This window comes from Corapipo altera, unplaced genomic scaffold (assembly GCF_003945725.1).
Source record: "Corapipo altera isolate COAL_440 unplaced genomic scaffold, ASM394572v1 23, whole genome shotgun sequence".
Lineage (NCBI taxonomy): Eukaryota > Metazoa > Chordata > Aves > Passeriformes > Pipridae > Corapipo > Corapipo altera.
The window spans coordinates 11458205-11476785 of NW_020884878.1; the positions used below are offsets into that span (position 1 = coordinate 11458205).

Sequence of the window (18581 nt, forward strand, 5' to 3'; positions counted from 1 at the left end):
TAGTTGATCTGAAACTACATGCTCTTTCATGCCTTGGTTAATACTGGTCAAGCAGTGTGATGTACACTAACAGTTCACCACATGTACTGCTTAGCGTGCAGGGAGGACTTAGGACTGTTTGAAGTATTTTTAAAAATATATTTCAACAAGCAATTTTATAGATTCTTTCATCTAGTTTCATTATCCCATTTTGAACTACCACTGATTTCTTACAGTTTTCTGACCTAAGATTCTGTTTACTGGATACATTTCTTTACCAGATTTGACTGCGAGAACACGTTCCCCAACACCCTCTTTTTAAAACCATGAAAACATCTGCAAAAGCCATGAAACAGAGTATCATAGAGCATTCAGATCCTCAGTTAGGTGTTTTGCTCATACTTGAGCCTTTTCCTCAGTGATGGCACTAATTTGGGGTTCTCTGTCAGCACACACAATTTAGTGAGTGATAACACCTAAAATCTACTATCAATAGGTTAGAAAATGAAACAAAACTGATAGAAAGTTTTATGATCACACTGCGCTGTCTTTATCCTTTTCTTAAAAACAGAATTATTTTTAGTTTGATTTTCTAAGGGTTTTTTTCTTTATTAGCATATTCCGTGCAGGCACGTGTTATCTCTTCCCATCCTACGCCCTCAAGTTAAAAGTCCTAAGGCAAATATGATTATGTACAAAGGAACTCACTTTATAAAAGTTCATTAGCATCAGTAACAATAGTAATACAATAGCATTCACCAACAAGTGTCCAACATCATTTAGATTTACATAGCTTTGCTACAAAACCAAAGCATTTCTACAAACTTCTGGCTGTTAATATAAGGGAAATAATCATTTTTCTAGACTGTTAAAGAAAAAAATGCACCATTGAGCCATTTAGTCATTCCTAGCCAAGATTTTCTTTGTGTAACAAAATACATTCTCACTCAGCATTACAAGGTTTTTACAGTTTTAATATATTGTCCTAGTAGATGGATTTTTTTTGTTTAACATGGTCTTCAGTTTTAAGTTACTATTTCAAACAGAATAAGTATTTGTAGATCAGATAGAAAACTTTTGTCAAGAATGAATTGTAAAGTAAATTATCCTTCCACTGAGCCCACACGGCTATTTTTTGCCACTTTTTTCAAAGGTTTTATTTAAACATACACAACGAGAACACATTGCTGTTTTATGTGAAAAGCAAGCAACCCTCCACTGCCAAAGCTGGTGTTTCACACATGGACAGGGGAAAAAAGAAGTAAATAAACTCTTGAGAGGCCATTTGTTTGCATAAGTTAATATCTGAGAAATTAATACACTCAAAACTGTGCTCATCTTCACCTGAAAAGTAAGGTCAATTCCCAGCATCAGCAGGTCCAGTAAGTCTCACTGTCAATTAGAATGGAACATGGCACAAAACCATTAAATACATCACATGAACTCAAGATTTCAAGAAAAAGGATCTTCCTGAACTCGACTCATGGCACTCTGAACAAACAGCAGTGCATGGATAAAGGCTCTAGACTTTGAAAAGTATTAAAAACAGAACTCAGAAACTATTTTATAGTTGCATAATGTTGCAAAAGCTAGGAGTTAGCAAATTCTGTAAGTTTGTACAGAAGTTATTCTGAAGCACAATTACTGGATTTTAAACTGACTGAAAATATTATCCAATCTTCTTAGAGATTACTCTCCCAAGTAATTTTTTCATCCTGCAGATTAATACTTTACATAGAATACAAAATGCAGTTTGAGAACAAATCAGTAAGATGGAGCAGATACAACATTAAGATGGAGCCAGATTAACACTAGGGGAAAGTTTAGGTAGTCTAGATTTAAGTGGGCTATTAATAACGTACTTCAACTAACCTCCTTTTAAAAAAAAAAATATTCAAGACTGTTCTCTAAATCAAACTTGTTAAAAAAAAAAACAAACAACCCAAACCAAAAACAGCCACATAGAAAACAAAACGAACAAAACCCACACTTGCCTATCTTACCTTATTTTAGAACAAAAGAATGACTTTTACATATTTTGTATTCTTTGGCAGGGAATCTATGAAACCAGAACACGTCCTGACAAACTGAACCTTTGTTGAGAAGTGTTCACAGTCGTAAACTCATTTATAATGTGTTATGTGGGAGATGCCAAGTCGCAACAATTTGAAAGTCAACAACATGGAATGTACCAACAGATTTATGAAGGAAAACAGTAGCAGTTATTTACACGTTCAGGGTCGCTAACTGCTCTTTATGTATTAGGTTTCCCTGTATAAATTAGAAAACTACAAAATGTCAGAACTGGGAGAAACCTCCATTTTCTCTAAAAGTTCAAGTGAAAACACCTTTGCAGCACTTTCCTTAGACAATTGCGTATTGTTCGTATAAAAGGTCTCTTATCCTATAGAAGTCCTGACAGAGACAGCCTTCCAATCCAATGCGCCCCGTTTCAGTCTGCAACAAAAGACATGTTTTGATTTATTATCTTTACACTGAGAAACTTAGTTTTCATTTAGAATATTATTTACCAAAGAGTTTAAGACACAGAACACCTACCCTGCGAACGGCCACCAGATTGTTGCAGACAAGCACTCCTCCCACAAATTCAGCTTGTATACCTTCTCGCAAGAGAACCTGCTTGAAGTCAGACAGTCTTGGCTCATTCATAAACACAGACTGATGTCCAAGAACCTTGAAAACAACACACACAATTTTAATAATTCTATTTAATACCTTCCATTTTTACAAAGATCTCATTATTGCGTAGGCAGCTGTGTGGCCTAGACTATACAACTATAAATTACTGAAGACAAATGGAAAGCTGACAATGAAGATCCCTCTCCCAAGCCATGCCATGCCAGGGACAGAGCTGCAGTAAGCTGTACTGTTGATCAGTGCATACTTCTGTGATGGTTGTCATGAATCTGAACAGATTTTAGAGTTGTCTCCATAGTCATCTAGCTCCTAGAAAAGACTACACTTAGGACTGTGAAATAGTATCTTAAAAAGCAACTCTAGGATTAAAAAGCATTGGAATCATTCAATGAAAAGATAAAATGAAATCTCCTCACATGCCAAGCATTTTAAGAGCAAAGACAGATTTACAGAAAAGCTAAATTCAATGAACTCTCAAATCATTACTGTAGAAGCAGATGTATGAACATCAAAGATCTGTATCTCAAGTATATAAAATATTTTCCACAGCATCAATACAACATAATAAAATCCCAAAGTGACTAAACACCATAAATATGCTAATTAAAATCTTTCCTTCATAAATAGATGGCTCTGTATGCTAGGCACTGTTAGTGGAAGTGAAAGACCATCCTCACTGATAAGCATTAAAATCTGAACAATGAACAGCACCAGGTTTAACAAAGAGAAAACCAAACATGAAAACCCAGTTTCATTTAGGCTTCCAGTTGCGTTAAGATCAATATCCACTTCTAAGCACTAGAAAAACATAAATGAATGCAGAGCTCTTCATAAAAGAAATTCAGATCAGCATCATTTCTGTACCTCCTGAGGTGGCAGAGGTTCCAAAGTAGGGATGATTTCACTCTCCTCACACATCTCCTTGTCATCGTCACCAAAGAGGCTTTTCATGGCCTTCTGCTGCGCAATCACACTCGAGTCTGAAGAAGGCACGTCCACTTGCATCTCTAGGTCTTCATCTTCCCTCAACTCTCCCTCTTCCAAAATAACTCCAGTATCCACTTTTGAAACCCGCATATCCAGAACACCATCTATCCAAGCTAACTCAGCATCCTTGGCTTTACAGAATTGAAGGGAGCTGACAAGAGAGTCTTTTAACCTGACCTGGGTTGCACAAAAATAAAAGCAGCAGAGATCAATACCTTTCTTGTCTTTGTTAAAATAAAAAAGAATATATATGACTGCAAGCCTGAGCTAAATTTACAGCAAGAGCAATAATTTCCTTTTAAAAAAACAGAAACTTTTTTTTGCAGCTATGGAGTTCCTTAGTTGGTCTTCGCAAATCCGTGAAAGTTTCTATAGATACATTTAGGTTATTGAAGAGCAGTTCTAAATTTCAACCCTCCAAAAAATGATAACTAATACTGTATTGTAAGAAAGGATTTTGTAAATATCAGACTTCAGAGTGACCTTACTCTGATTCCTCTGGTGCACTCTAGGACTTTAAGCTCTACTCTTAGAGACTGTTCTCCACCTAAGATGGCACACGATTCCCATAGTGGAATCAAGGCTGCAACTGTTTGAAAGATACGGCAACTATGTACCCATCTGCAGCACGGCCGCTCAAAAGACACTGCAGTTCTGATGCTTCACTCATATCTACTATTTTCAAATTCAATGTCTCCACTGTACTTCTCCTGTGTCATTTCTAATACACTAGTAATTCCCACAGCTTAAAAAAAAAAAAACAAAAAACCAAAAAAACCCATCAACAACTAACAGACAAAATGCAGAAAACAAGCTGTTTCAAGTCTGAATTTTCTGCTTCCTACAAGGTAAGACATTTTTCTCTGGAAAGAAGCAGAAGTACCTTTTTAAACAATTCCACCAGTGTTTTTCTATTAACTTTAAAAGGATGAAGGAATAAAGGACTAATGCAAAAGGTTCCTCTGGAGACACTTCCCTCTAAACAATTTCAAAAACTGAACTGGGACCATACACAATTTTTACAAAATTCACACAAGTTATCCAAGTTTCCTTATTTAGGACTTAATAAATTGCATTTAATCTTCATGGCTAGCACAGAGCAATACATTATCACAACCTCACTTTTCAAGTTTCATCATATAAGCCGGTTTTTGAGGGTATGGGTGTCTTATTTATTTTTATTGTTAACTTGCTCCTAACTTTACATATTTATTCCTAGGTGCTGTTTAAGTATGAAGGATTTTTCTTCTCTTTGCTCTCTAAGGCTCCCTTTCAGATTTCAAAGAGAATCCTGGATTGCAACTAGTATACAACGGTACTCTAAATAAAGGGATTATAAATTTATTAATACTTCAAAAAAGTAAACTGATGTTCCCATGGACACCAGCCTTGCCTTTTGCACTATACATAAAAACACACTGATCACATGTTTAAGTTTTCAAACACTAATGAGTAATAAGCATCAGAAGAATGTTTACCTAGAACACAGAAAAACACTAATGCCTTGATCACACAAAACCAATTGTACACACAGGTAGTTCCTCCTCTCCTCTCCCAAGGAAGTGAGGGCCAAATTGGAGTCTGCCAATACATCTCTACTACAACCCTCAGCAGTCACACAGCTAACAAATTCCAGGACCTTACCTGGTAAATGTGAGTTTCGCTGGTTGCATCTACAGTTTCGTGAAGTTTGGGCATGTAAACTTTAATATCTTTTCCACCAAAAGCTCTGCAACATTCTGCAAGGTCCTGACTGGCCTCAGGTGGTCCATGGACAATGACCAGTTGTCTTGGTTTCATTTGGTTAATAATTTTTTTAATTGAGTCCCCATCTGAGCGTCCTTCATAGTCAATGTATGTAACTCTGGCTCTAGTTTGAATTAAAAATCGTTATTTTTTAGTTTAAAAGATTAAACCTTTGAGTGCTCCAAAATACTTAGACTAAAGACAGAAGACATTTTTAAACTATTCTACATCAGCAAAAGCTGTCAGCACAAGGTATATTATGGATCAGTAAAATACAGAGTTGTGAAATATCAGCATGTATTGTGTATTTAACTATAAATTCAAAAAATTCAATCACAGAGTTATCCACAACATGAGATAAGCACATTTGAATATGTTACCCTTTTAACAAAATATGTTTTAGTATCTATGCCAACATACTATTGTATCATTTGTTCTACCTCTTCCAGTTGTCTCCATCAGACAAACCAAATTTCTTAAGAGTGGGAAACTGTAAGACTCCATCCTGTTCTCCCAGAAAGACTAGTAAAAAACTTGGCTCAGGGAAAAAAACAAACAAAAAGCAAGTCCTTTCCCACTTCCTTAAATCCAAGCTGTCCTTTTACCCAGTTCACACTGTACCCATGCCACGATTCTAGCAGAAATGACAAGAACAAAGTCACTCACTTAATTTCCATGGATTCTGTTGCAGAAATACATTTGGTAGGAACATCTGATAAATCCTGGTCCATAGGCTCCTCTCCATTTGTCAAACCAGACTCTAACTTGCTTTTTTCTTCTTCTGTTGCTTGAAGTTCTGGAACTAGAAAATCCTCAGGTCTAAAGAATGAAAGGCATTTTGCTTTTAATAGTCTTAGAGTAAAACCAAAGCACTATATAATATAAAAACAAACAATGCTGACTACTCCTACTGAGATTTTTTACAACTGTTATTGCCAACAATTTTATTACGTTTGCCTTCACTATTTCCATACTTGAACAGAGGTCATTTGGGAAATATCACCTTCCTATCTTAAAAAAGAACTTTAATAACTTGGGAAATACTAGCAAGTCAAGAATTTCTAGCAAGTATTCCTCATGCAGAGAGGACAAATATCACTAGATTTTTCAAGGATGAACAGTGTTTTTCCCCTCACACATTTATCAACATGTGTGTAATTTAAAGCAGAAAAAAGTCAGGTCAAAAAAATTTTAAATCTTCTATCTTATAAGATTAAAAAAAAGGCCTGGAGTGAAAATACATCCTAAGAGGTGTGAACACAGATCAAGGATCAGCACTTTGCAGCTTCAATCCTATCATAAGCTTCCTGTGAGACTTAGCAGTTGGAAAGAGTATATAACAGTGGTGCAAAAGAGACAAAATGATTTTTTTTTTTTTAATTACTTCTATTTTTTAATTATTTCATAGCTACTACATGTTACTATACATTGTCACCACACACTTGATAATCTCGCCGTATTCATCCCATTTAATTCTTTCTTCAGGGGCTGGAAACATTGGATAAGATTTCTTTGCCTGTTTGAAGAAGCTTCCTTTTCGGCTACCTTCGCCTTTCATCATCAAATCATGTTTGGTTTTATGTACAGTTGGCTGATCAATATCCTCTTCAGCATCACTCTCATCACTGGAATCGATATCTGCCCTGAAATGACATTCCAAAAAAAACCCAACCTAGCACTTCTTTTTTAATTCGGGTTTCATATTACATAAACACACTGACTGGAAAATAACAGCTGACATAACACTAACCCACACCAAGGGCAGTTTATGTATCGGAGAGAGAGCTCACAGTCAATGGCAGATGAAACAGGCCTGTCAGAACAACAGACTGAAGACAAGCACAACCCTCAGTGCCCCCAGACAAGTCTACCAAAACTATAATTTTCATTTATCCCTGTAAACAGTAAAAGGAGCAGAATGATCACACAGAAATCCCAACTCGAATTGTACCAGCAGAATGCAAGAACACCAAATACACTTACTCTTTAGACTGCTCTAACTTCTTAGCTGCTTCTTTCTTTAGCTTCTCCTTTTCTAGGTAATCTTCAAGTTCTTTTCCTTCCAACTTGACACGTTTTCTCAACTGAAGACAGAATTAAAATTAATGTTATTGTGAGTAGCTGATATGATTTTAATACTTCTCCTACATACTGCTGCTAAGAATATTTGTACTTAGGTACCAAGGGCAAGTACAACTCGTATGTCACATACAAGACACAATTATGCAAATGTGCAGCACATCAGCAAGGGAACATTGTGATATTATCAATCAACAGAGTCTACGTTAACAGAAAAGCATTTCTAAAAATATTAAAATCAATTAAGCGTTACAAAAAGTTCTTGAAACACCTTCAGGAAATCCCTTTTCAACAAATGAAGGCAAATACTCTGAGATGACCAGTGGTTTTTAAGTTTTCTATCAGTAACATCAAACCAGAAGAACCTGGCAAAGTCATACTAGTTGGCAAAACAATGGTAAGTTTTTTTTCTTGTTTTCTGAAAATCAAATTAGAATATAGGTCACTTTGAATTAAACTAAATTCTAGTAATAATCTAACACTGTAATACAATGCTTCCAGTCAAATCTAAATTTAAAATAAAGCTGCTTCATCAGGATTGAAATTATCACTCCAATCACAGGGGACTCCCACAAATCAACAACATTTACCAGAGAGAAGCAGACACAGGTATACAGATTATTGAAAACAAGAACAAACATTGTGTTATAATTTCTACAGTTTATCTTCCTAATCCTGGTGGGATATATTTGACTTGGTTCTCTCCTCATCGAAACCAGGACTATTTTCCAGCAAGACTAATCCATTGTATATGGTGATCTGTACATCAACTGCAAGCAGATTTTTTCTATTAAAACAAAAACAGGAAGGGAAGCGTTGCCTAAAGATAAATATGTAGAAAGAACTTCATGCTCAGTTCAATGGAGTATTAATTTTGCCACACCACCAAAAAGTTCCCAATATGAGACATATTTTTATGTACATTTATCCACAACTGATTAAATATGCACCAAGACTGGTTTCAGATTTCTCTCCATCACTAGAAGTGTTCTCAGATCAAAAATGAAACTTAAGTTCAGTTTTGCCCATATTCCCCCAGATGGCCAACAATAAAAAACTTTGAGATATAGAGACAATTCTTACCTCAATATCTATAACTTTTTCAGAGGGATTATCAATCAGGAATCGTGCTAATGTTCCAGGTGTAGTGCGGTAAGTTAAAATTATAGAGTTTTTGGAATCCTGGCACCATTGAATGAAAAGATCTCTAGAAAACCCACACTCCAAGTCAGGCTGACTGGCAAGAACAACTTTTGGACTAGGCACTCGAGCCAGATCAGACAGACTGTGACATAAGGAGAGATGGCGGAACTGAAAAGGGTTGTTTCTCTTGTCTTCAAAGCACCTCATCAACTTGTCACTCATCCACTCAACCTAAAATATGTAGTAACAGAAAGTTATCTGTAAGAATACAAGTTCTACAATTAATGTACAAACATGATGTGAAGTACAGGATGCAATATGCTCATGATTACTCCAATGCTTCTCATTGTAAGAATAGAAATAATGTTGAGCTTAAACAACACCTACAAATACTCTACAACAAACAAATACTTTAAGTCCTCCTTTTCAACAGCTATAAACTTGCTAACAAGTCTTGTGATAAAAAGAGAAACAAGTATCAACAAACACGCCCATAGCCATGACTGGACTGTTACTTGATCAAAAGAATTGAGACACAAATATGCACTACAGAATAAAGACACTCCCCCAGTATTTTGCCATTTTTTACTGTGAAAAAGGAAAGCTTTTGCATACACATTCCATTCCTCTTCATAGTTGCATGTCAAAACCAAAACAAACCTGTGATTTAGAGAATTCCACTACATTGTAGCTGACATTATTCAGAAGTGCTAGAGAGTAGACTCCCAACCCTGCATCTTTTGTTCTCCAGATCTGATCAAGAAGCTGAGCAAGTTCCAGAACTCTGCCTGCTGTATCCACGGCTATCAATACATTTCCATCACCTCGTAATGTCTCCAAAACATTAGCTGAGAAGAATTAAAAACAAAGTAAAAGCCTACTTATACTTTGAACCAAAGTTAGAATGTTTGTGGTGTAGCTTGGGGTTTTTTTGTTTGTTATACCACTCTAGCAATCATAATCAAAAGCATACTGCACACACAAATAAATTGAACTTCAAAAGACATCCAAAGCCACATTTCCACCAAAATTAAAGGGAGCTAGAGTTTTCTCTATCTGAAGATCTCACTGCCTTGATACTTTTTCTTTCCTTTTTTTTTTTTTTTTAATTAAAAACGTCAGTAAAATGGAGTTTAAAAAAAGAATGTGATGAAGAAGGTAATTTAAAAATCCCTGAAGTGATTTATCAATACTGGGTAAAATGCACTGCTTTCAAATATGGTTCGTTGTTTTTAGGAAAACATTTAACTCACAGGATCAGTACCACCAGAAAAGAGTAATTCAAAATTTGTTAAGTTTTGATAAGGGTTCTTAGTTTAGATGCTGATGAATTTCACACAGAAAAATAAATTGCAGTGGCTAATAAACCACATTAGTGCTATTTTTCAAGCCCAAACAATACATACTCAGCAGCTGTTCATCCCTTTGCTTCCTCCTGGGTTGCACATAAGTAGCATTAAATGAATCTGTAATAAGCAACGAAGGCCTGCTCAACATTTCCAAGGAACATCCGTTCAGATGGCTGTGGAAAAAAGGCAATAATCTCACTTTTTGCATTTCTACTTTATGAGAAAAATAAGACAGCTAGCTTCCAGATATTTGCATGTACAGAAATCAAACTCCTCAGCTGCTGAATGCTTCCTGCTTCAAACTTACAAAAAAAAATTAAAAGAATAAAGAAACCCAGAGCTAATGCTTGTTTCAAACCAATTAATCTGGATGCAAGTAAAATTAGTGGTCTTACTAGAACTGGAAATGCAGTTCTGCTTCCATGCCTCTTTATCACACACTAAATGATGCATACCTAACATAATATGTAAGAAACATTGCTATCTTGAACTTACATCTCCCTCTTGTGGTTGAAATCAACTGCATAAACAATTTCTTCCTCTCCATCCTTGACAATCTTCCAAATTGTGCCTCCTATCATGTGACCAGCTGGCAATGGTGTGATTGACAAACCATGTCCTTTGCCTACAAAAGTTTTCAGTATTTTAGATACATTACATGTATTAAAACCCATTTCTCTGAACAAGAGAGATAGTAACTTTAAACAACTGAATACCTAAATTAGTAGTCAGACAAAAAGTCAACTTAAGTATGAAAAAGCAGTAATATCTGTCCTTGCCATCTAACCAGTAACTTCAAAATTTGTTGCAATTCACTTCTCTGTTTCCTCCAGAATAAAGAAACTAAAGTGAAGATCACTTCCTCCCTCTACCTCCCACCAATACTCAGAGGCACTGCAGAGCTGCTGTGACTATAGACCTAAACAACAGTAAATTATATAGCAAACATATCACATGAAAGCAAGTGCCCTGGTGAAACTCAGATCCCTCTCTGGGGCAACACTGAATGTTTACTGTATCATTCAATGTTGAGGTATTTAGAGAAACTTATATAAATTACACAAACTAGAAGTTTTCCAGAAAGACAAACACACAAGTCAAATCATAGCAGGAAAGGTGTTCAGGTGCTGTAGTCAGGGATGACAGAACTTTTCAGCATCCAATGCATTTTTAATGTAGTGTTGCTCCTTGTCACTGATACTAGCCTGCATCTTTGTCAGATTAAAACTAGACCACCCATGACCATTATTCACTGACTCTGCTGCATGAAGTGCACAGTAATAGTTAATAATTAAACATAATCTTCTCAAATACCTCCATTGAGTCTTTTCAAATCACACTAAAATTACTCTTTAGATGTTAAAATTGGCAGCACAGACATAGCCTTGCTACAAATATCTTAAAAAGAGGCCAGCACTCTTTCAAGGATAATATCTTATTTCTATTTTTCAAAGAACAAGGTAAGTATTTTGGCAAGCACCATTCCATGAACTGTGAGATACTGCATTTCAGAGACAAAGTGCTGGTGGTCATCCTGTATGTGTCCCTGTTCAAGAAGAGGGTTTCCATTTCATTCTGGCCTTTACATTCAATAAGAGTGAAAAGTTGCTGATTCTCCAGCTGCCACAGTTCCTAGGAATCAACTACACTGAGTACAGTTGAGTCAGTGAAGACTCCTCATTAAATCAACCACATGCTGTAACTTCATCTCTGCAACATATCCCTGCTCTAGAAAGCTTTGCTTTGTGTTACTGGTTATGAAAAGTTCTGAGGTATCTAGCACTAGACATAAGTAAATGCTTTTAACAGACAGGAGCAAGTTCCAAGAAAAGTTACAAAAACACAAAAGAGAAACAAACGTCTCCCAGCATGCTTTGACAGGACCTCCTCCACATTACGTGAAAATTCTACCCATTTCTACATATAACTACTGAGGCAAACATTCTGCTGATACAGACCAACACAGGGCTGATTCAATCAGCACTGCAAGATACATATTGCAGAATTTACTGCCTATAAAAGTGTTACTTTAACTCTTAACGACTCTGTTGCCTTTAAATAAAAGTAATTTCTTGAGGCTTTGGTGACAACTTTACCTTTCAAATTCACAATCTGAGAAAACTTCAGCTGTTGTATCTTATCAAAGGCTGCATCTACATCATCCAATGTAAAGAGAGTGAAATCTTCGGTATTATGGCGGGACTAAAATAAAAAAAGAGGTACAGAGCATTCAAACACTCCACTATATCAAAGGTGTTGTGTATGAAAGTATCAACTTAAATGTACCTGGTAGAGATCATACATAAACATCTGTCCCATTTTATATACAGGAATAGTTGCATAAATGGCACAATTCAACCCCATTTTTCCAACTGCATATGGAAGTGCACCAAGGTGTAGAGGGTCGGGATGAGAAAGAAGAACAGCATCAACCTGGTGTACATGCCTATAAAGAAAGGGACAACAGAAGCCATGGAAAGGATTTCCATACGGTGTTATACACCTCCTATTAGAGCTATTTAGAGAATACATACACAGTCTGAATGCCAAACAACAAAACTGAAACCCTTCAAGGCTTGAAAAAGCTTTAAAAATCACAATTAAAAGTTACAGGTGTTTCCTAACGTTCGAGTACTTAAAAATGCAAGTGACTTTTGAAAACATGACTTTGAAGTCTGAAAGATCTAAGTTTCACATCAAATTCCTGATTAAAAAGACCTTAATATATATGTGGACACTAGAAAGTAAATTTACTGAGAGATCAAAAATATTATCTGTGCAGATGTGCTACAAATTGTTTATACATCTAAAAACAGACCACAACTTATCTTCTGATAAGAAAGACCAACTAAAAGGACCAAAGACACAACAACTCTTAAATTATAAGGATTGAACCAAAATCTATTTCTTTAAAAAAAAGAAAAGGTCAAATATATCATTTAAGAAAAGTGGCACATCATTTGGGGGGATTTTATTAATTTTAAAAACAAATTCTTTTTTTCTTGCAAAGTGTTGCATAAAATAAGAACTCAGATTAATAACTTTCTGCATTTCATAATTGAAAAACTTGAGGGCATAAAACATAAGTAACAAATGAAAATAAAACTTGGGTTGAAAGCTTTTTGCTCCCTTGTATAGTAACTCGGGCACATACATTCTTCTCGATGGCTGTTATGAAAAGGTGAATTTTATCTAATTGCTTCTCAGATAATCAAAAAATTTTATAAATTATCCTTAGCACCTAATAATCCTCCATTAATAGACTTCAAACACTGCAAGACTGTGAACGCTAGAAAAGTGAATCTATAAAACTAGCATCATAAAGGTTAGTTTTTAGTTTCAGTTCTAACTTGGTAATCAGCAAAGCTCCTTGCTGTACATCTGTAGAAGTTCAGTACAAAAGTCTAGATAGGTTTTCGTTTGTCGGCTGTTTTATTCCCTTTGTAGGGCTGGAGAACTGACAGAAGCCGTTTTCCTGACTGACAGTCTGTTCAACTTGAAACAAAAGGCCAGAGTCGAAGCACTGTGTATTCAGCCTACACACGCTTAGGCTTCTGCCATTTAAAACTTAGTTAAGCATTCTAAATCAGTTTAGAGACAAGGTCGGTCTCCCATAAACTCTGCTGTGTCACATTTATGAAAAAAACCAAAACATCCACGCCAAAACAAGCACAGAAGATCTTAAGAATTACAGTTAATAGATGTAACTAATTGGACCGACAAGAAAAAATCTCAAGTTTTTACCGGAAAGGCTTCAGCAGTGTAATTCCTTACACATAAAACACACACCAAACAAAAAATAAAAGAACAATTTTGGATTTAATACCACATACACATACCATTGCATGGAATTTTGGAAACTTTCAAGACAGGACATGGCCTTTTAAAAAAAAAATGGTGTATAAACTGAACTACTTACTTCCTCAGAGAATCAATAATATCCATAGAAAAGTTTTCATCCCAGCCACAGTCCAAAAGAAAACGAAATTCATCTACTTGCAACAGATAACAAAGGGCAGATTCCTCCTGCACCCCTGAAAGCGTAGTTAACTTGATAATCGATGTCATTTTCCTCTCCAAGTGTTTAATCTCCAAAAGAACTAATCTGAAGAGGGCAGAAGAAAACGTCTCATTTACTAACACAAAGAAAAAAGTCTATTTATTTAGACTTCATACATTCCTGAAAATATGCAGGGTAACGGTGTTAACAATGTTCAATACAGCTGCTGGATACCAACTAAGTCTCAAATAGTAACGTTCTACTGTTATAGGTCTTCTGTTATAGAAAGAGGGGGTTTGTTGTTTGGGGGTTTTTTTTTAAAATATATAACTGTATAAAGCTTAAAAAAAAAAAAAAAAAAAAAACAAAAACAAAAAAAACCCAGAAACGATCGCTAGAAGCAGCGCAGTTAAGAGCAGCTTCCCGGGGCCGGACGGGGGCACTCGGAGATGGCGCACCCAGGGCCGCGACCCCTCCAACGCCCCGAGCAGGGGCACAGAGCCCGCGCTCCGCACGGGGGTCCGGGGCTCCAGCGCCCGCCGGGCCCTGCCGTCCAGGCCCAGCCTGGCGGGGCGAGTCTCGCCCGGTGGGAACGACGTTTCGGGTGCGAGCCCTGCGCCCACTGCAGTCGGTGAAGAAGAGGACGAGGAGGAGGCGGAGGACGAGAAGGAGCAGCCGCTACCTGAGGCGCTCAGCCCGGCCCGGCGCGCGCCGCACCCGCCGCCATCTTGCGGGAGGCGGGGAGAAGGGGATGGGCAAGCGGAAGGGTGGCGGGCGGCACCACCGCGAGCCCGCCGGGGGGGGGGGAGAAACGTCCCCCCCCGCCCCTGCGTGGCCCATGGTCGCTCCCGGCCCGCCCGTTCCCAGTGCCCTTGGTGCGGCCGCAGCGGGGCCCGGCGGCGCGAGCGGCGGTAACGACGGGGCCGCGCGGAGGGCGGGAGCGCTGGGGGTGCTTCTGTGGGACCGATGTCACATTTCTGCGGGAGTCCCTCGCTCCCTCCCCTACTCCTTCGGCCGGGACACGGCGCGTCAGCCTCGGAGCTTTATGACGCTCTTGCCCCTGCGGCCAGGGTCGTGCGGGAGCGGTCGGGATCCCAGGCGGGCGGGGGCAACGGAGCCAGGCAGTGGCGGGGCCCTGTCGCGGGGGAGCGCGGCCCGGGCCGCTCCCAGGGCCGGGGCCGGGGCCGGTGCGGGGGCAGTGCCTCCCGCCCGCTCCGCAGAGGGTGGGTGCGCGGCCGCCCCACAGCGGCCGCGGCAGGAGAGGCGTCGCCGGTGCCCGAGCGCGGGGCCTGGCTCTGGGAGACACTGCTGTGCTGTCGAGCTTAACTCCCTAACCTGGAAGGGATTGATTGGGTTGGAAAGGTTTGCTGTGTCTGTTTATTCTGGAGAAGGGAAGACTGAGAGGGGATCTCATTAGTGCATATAAATATCCCAAACGCGAGTGCCAGGTGCATGGTGACATACTCTTTTCAGTGATGCTCAGCGATAGGACAAGGAGCAATGGCCATAAACTGAAACACAAGAAGTTCCATTTCAACATGAGAAAGAACTTTACGTTAAGTTTGGCAGAACACTGCAACAGGCAGCCCGGGGAGGTCATGGAGTCTCCCTCTTTGGAGGCATTCCATAGCCACCTGGACACGTTCCTGTGTCACCTGCTCTGGGTGACCCTGCCTTGGCAGGCGGATTTGGACTAGATGATCTCTGGAGGTCCCTTCCAACTCTAACGATTCTGTGATTTTAGAAATGTCCTTTCTTATCTGTCAGCTCCCTGCTGAATGTGCAGCTTGTCTTTCAGTCTTGATACAAGTAATAAGGCATCCATCTACAGGAGTTTAAATTATAGATGTGTTTGTTTTACCTGGATGTGTTCTGTTTTACAGAAGAGCAAACTTGTGTAGAGTTGCTTTAATGGATAGATAGCTCTTTAAAATGGAACTATTTCATCAGGGATATCTTAAAAGAGATGGTCTATTTCTCTCTCTGTTTTAGGATGAAATCCTCTTTCCCAGGGTGAAGAGTTAATTAGGATTATTTCTAGGAAACATAGGTATGGGTTTGAGAACAGCACATGTCTCTTAGGATGTATGTGATGGCCTTCATGTTTATTATGTGGTTGTAGAATCCTAGTAAGTGAGAGTATGCAACAGTTTCCATGTGCAGATTTATTAGTAATTCTTGCCTGTTATGCTTTTCTTTCTAGCAGTCATGGTGAATTTACCACAAGTTGTGCGTGATCACTGGGTCCACATCTTTGTTCCCTTGGGATTTGTGATTGGATGCTATTTGGACAGATGGAATGATGAAAAACTGTCAGCCTTCAGAAACAAGAGCTTATTATATAGAAGGTCTGCTCTGTGATGCTTCTTAAATATATATATAGTTATTTTGCAAAGTGCTTCTTTTTGAGAGTTTTAAATATGACCAAAAACCACAACAGTCAAAATATTAAAGGAAAGAAATCCCTAAAAATTTCATCAAGCATTCATGAAGTGTTTTAGGTCACTAAATTGGGTCTTTAGGAGCCAACTTGTTTAGGAAAGAAAGGATTATTAACTGGTATCAAGTTCCTAGTCATGAAATGTGTAGAACACTATTTTGTCTCTCTCTAAAAGGTCAGCGGGAAACACGGTGCTTGAATTTTAGTTTTCTGTCTTAAGTTATCACATCACTTTTTAACTAAATACTTGTATAAATGTATGTTATTTAAAAATAATAACCAAGGTTTTAAAAATTAACTTCTTTTGGCAACTGCTATATCTTCACTGAATGATGTGATTATATCACCATCATCATGGCTGGGCCTCACGAACGAAGATTTGGGAAGGGCTCTACCCACATTTGCTACAAGTGCACTGGTGGCTAAAAAGGCCAAGATAGACAAGTCGAGTTGCAAAAGGCAGAGCAGAAAGACTCCTTAGGTGGTATATTCTGCAAGACACGATCCTTTTTGCATTGTCTTTTCTCCTCGAGAGTGATCCTGCGTGCGTTCTCAAAAGCATCAGCAGTGTTATAGATGGTGTGTCTCCAGACCTCCCGATTTGAGGCCAGAGTAGACCAGTTATGATGATCAATATGGCCAAGGCTGAGATGTTGTTTCAGGGAGTCCTTGTATCTTTTCTTCGGGGCTCCTCTCTTGCGGCAGCCGGTGGCAAGTTCACCACAGAGCAAGATCTTAGGGAGGCGGTGGTCCTTCATCCTTGAGATGTGCCCTGCCCATCGCAGCTGTGTTCTCAGCAACATGGCCTCAATACTTGTGACTGCTGCTTGTTCAAGAACAGATGTATTGGTCACATTGTGATTATATACACTGACAAGTTTGGGTTTACTGGCTGTGACTTCTCAGGGAGAATTTAGATTAGAGAACTTCAGGCATTGCCTCATCTATGTCACTTCTAATTCTGTATTAGATCATACGGTTAACAAAATGAGAAAAAAAAATCATGTTGCATAGTATGGATTAATAATGGCAATATTATCAGTTTACAGGTGATTTTTTTTTTCAACTCTGGTCTCACCTAAATTTTTGAGTAAGAAAGAAAACTTATTACATAATCCACCCCACAGGTACCTTAGCACTTTTCTTACGGCAGTTGCTGTGAACTTGGGATGCTGTTTAAGCATCTTGCAAAAATACCCTCTGATTACACACCTACCTCTCTTCCCAATAAAGTAATGAATTATTGTATTTAAAAGAAATAGAATTCTTCATTATGGATCTGATTAAAAGTGTGTTAACTCCTTAGAGGTCAGGTGTTCTGTGCTACCATTTAAATGAATGGAAATAAGAGGACTCAGTCTGTTCAAGCTTTGGAAAGAAGTTTATCAGTATTGAAAGATTTTTAACTGACAACTATTGCAAGGAAAGTTAAATTTGTACATAAATCTCAAAATTAAGCTATTGTAGAAAAATTAATTACATTTGTTCGTAACTATTCTATCAAAAAAATTCCTAATTTTAGTCTCTTCCCTCTGTTTTTCTTATTTCTACACAGGGAGCTGAAGCCTGGTGAAGAAGTGACATGGAGATAAGAGCTGCCGATGAAAATGAAGACATTTTTGTTTGATTCATCATCTTATCTCACATGTTGAAAGAACAGGATTATGATTTTTACCCTGAGAGCATACCACAGAAAAGGACACCTGCATTTCCTCAGTGCTAGTTCAATTTCCAATGATACTTTTTGAAGTTGATTTAATTACATGACTAATAGGTGTCCGGGAATTCCATTAGTCCATAAATGTTGAGAACATTTTGTCCTGTACTCTGGAAGTGAGAAGGAAGAATTATGTAATAAAGCAAAACTATGCAAAAATAATTTATGCTGTTATTTATCTGTATGGTATGGAATCTGTGTATTGAAATGGATTTTATATGGCCAGCTGCTGCACTGCCCCTGCCTGGCACCTTCTGTCAGCAGTGGCTCGTCCCCTAATTTATGAACTAACCTTCACAGGAATACTTCACATAGACACAGAATGTGGTTGGCAGTTGCTTGGTTTTCTAATTGAACGTGGACAAGTTTCTTTTCTGATTTCCTCTGTAGGCTTGTTTGGAACAGTGGCGAGTGGGTACTGTGGCTTTGAGACAGGAATGGGCAGGTGTGAGCGACGGGCAGCTGGCGAGCACAAGGAACCGG

At 38.4% G+C, this 18581-nt stretch overlaps 2 protein-coding genes across 3 annotated transcripts; one reads left to right on the top strand and one right to left on the bottom strand.

Annotated features, from left to right (window-relative positions):
* Positions 1 to 694: 694 nt before the first annotated feature.
* CPSF2 (cleavage and polyadenylation specific factor 2) lies at positions 695 to 14734 on the bottom strand. Its single transcript, XM_027637707.1, has 15 exons — positions 14624 to 14734; positions 13861 to 14046; positions 12228 to 12387; positions 12038 to 12143; positions 10437 to 10566; positions 9999 to 10114; positions 9253 to 9440; positions 8533 to 8823; positions 7354 to 7454; positions 6813 to 7013; positions 6037 to 6189; positions 5269 to 5494; positions 3502 to 3801; positions 2539 to 2673; positions 695 to 2436 (listed from the first exon to the last, which is right to left on the bottom strand). The coding sequence occupies exons 2-15, from the start codon at positions 14007 to 14009 to the stop codon at positions 2344 to 2346; spliced, it is 2349 nt and encodes a 782-aa protein (XP_027493508.1). The 5' UTR covers positions 14010 to 14046; positions 14624 to 14734; the 3' UTR covers positions 695 to 2343.
* NDUFB1 (NADH:ubiquinone oxidoreductase subunit B1) lies at positions 14656 to 18260 on the top strand. 2 transcript variants are annotated; one of them, XM_027637712.1, is made up of 3 exons: positions 14656 to 14852; positions 16145 to 16289; positions 17937 to 18260. In XM_027637712.1, exons 1-3 carry the CDS (start codon positions 14693 to 14695, stop codon positions 17971 to 17973), a joined length of 342 nt encoding a protein of 113 aa, XP_027493513.1. In that variant the 5' UTR covers positions 14656 to 14692; the 3' UTR covers positions 17974 to 18260. The 2 variants fall into 2 exon arrangements, with proteins under 2 accessions (XP_027493513.1, XP_027493514.1); XM_027637713.1 differs by having other exon boundaries at positions 14828 to 14852; positions 16148 to 16289.
* The last annotated feature ends 321 nt before the right edge of the window (positions 18261 to 18581 follow it).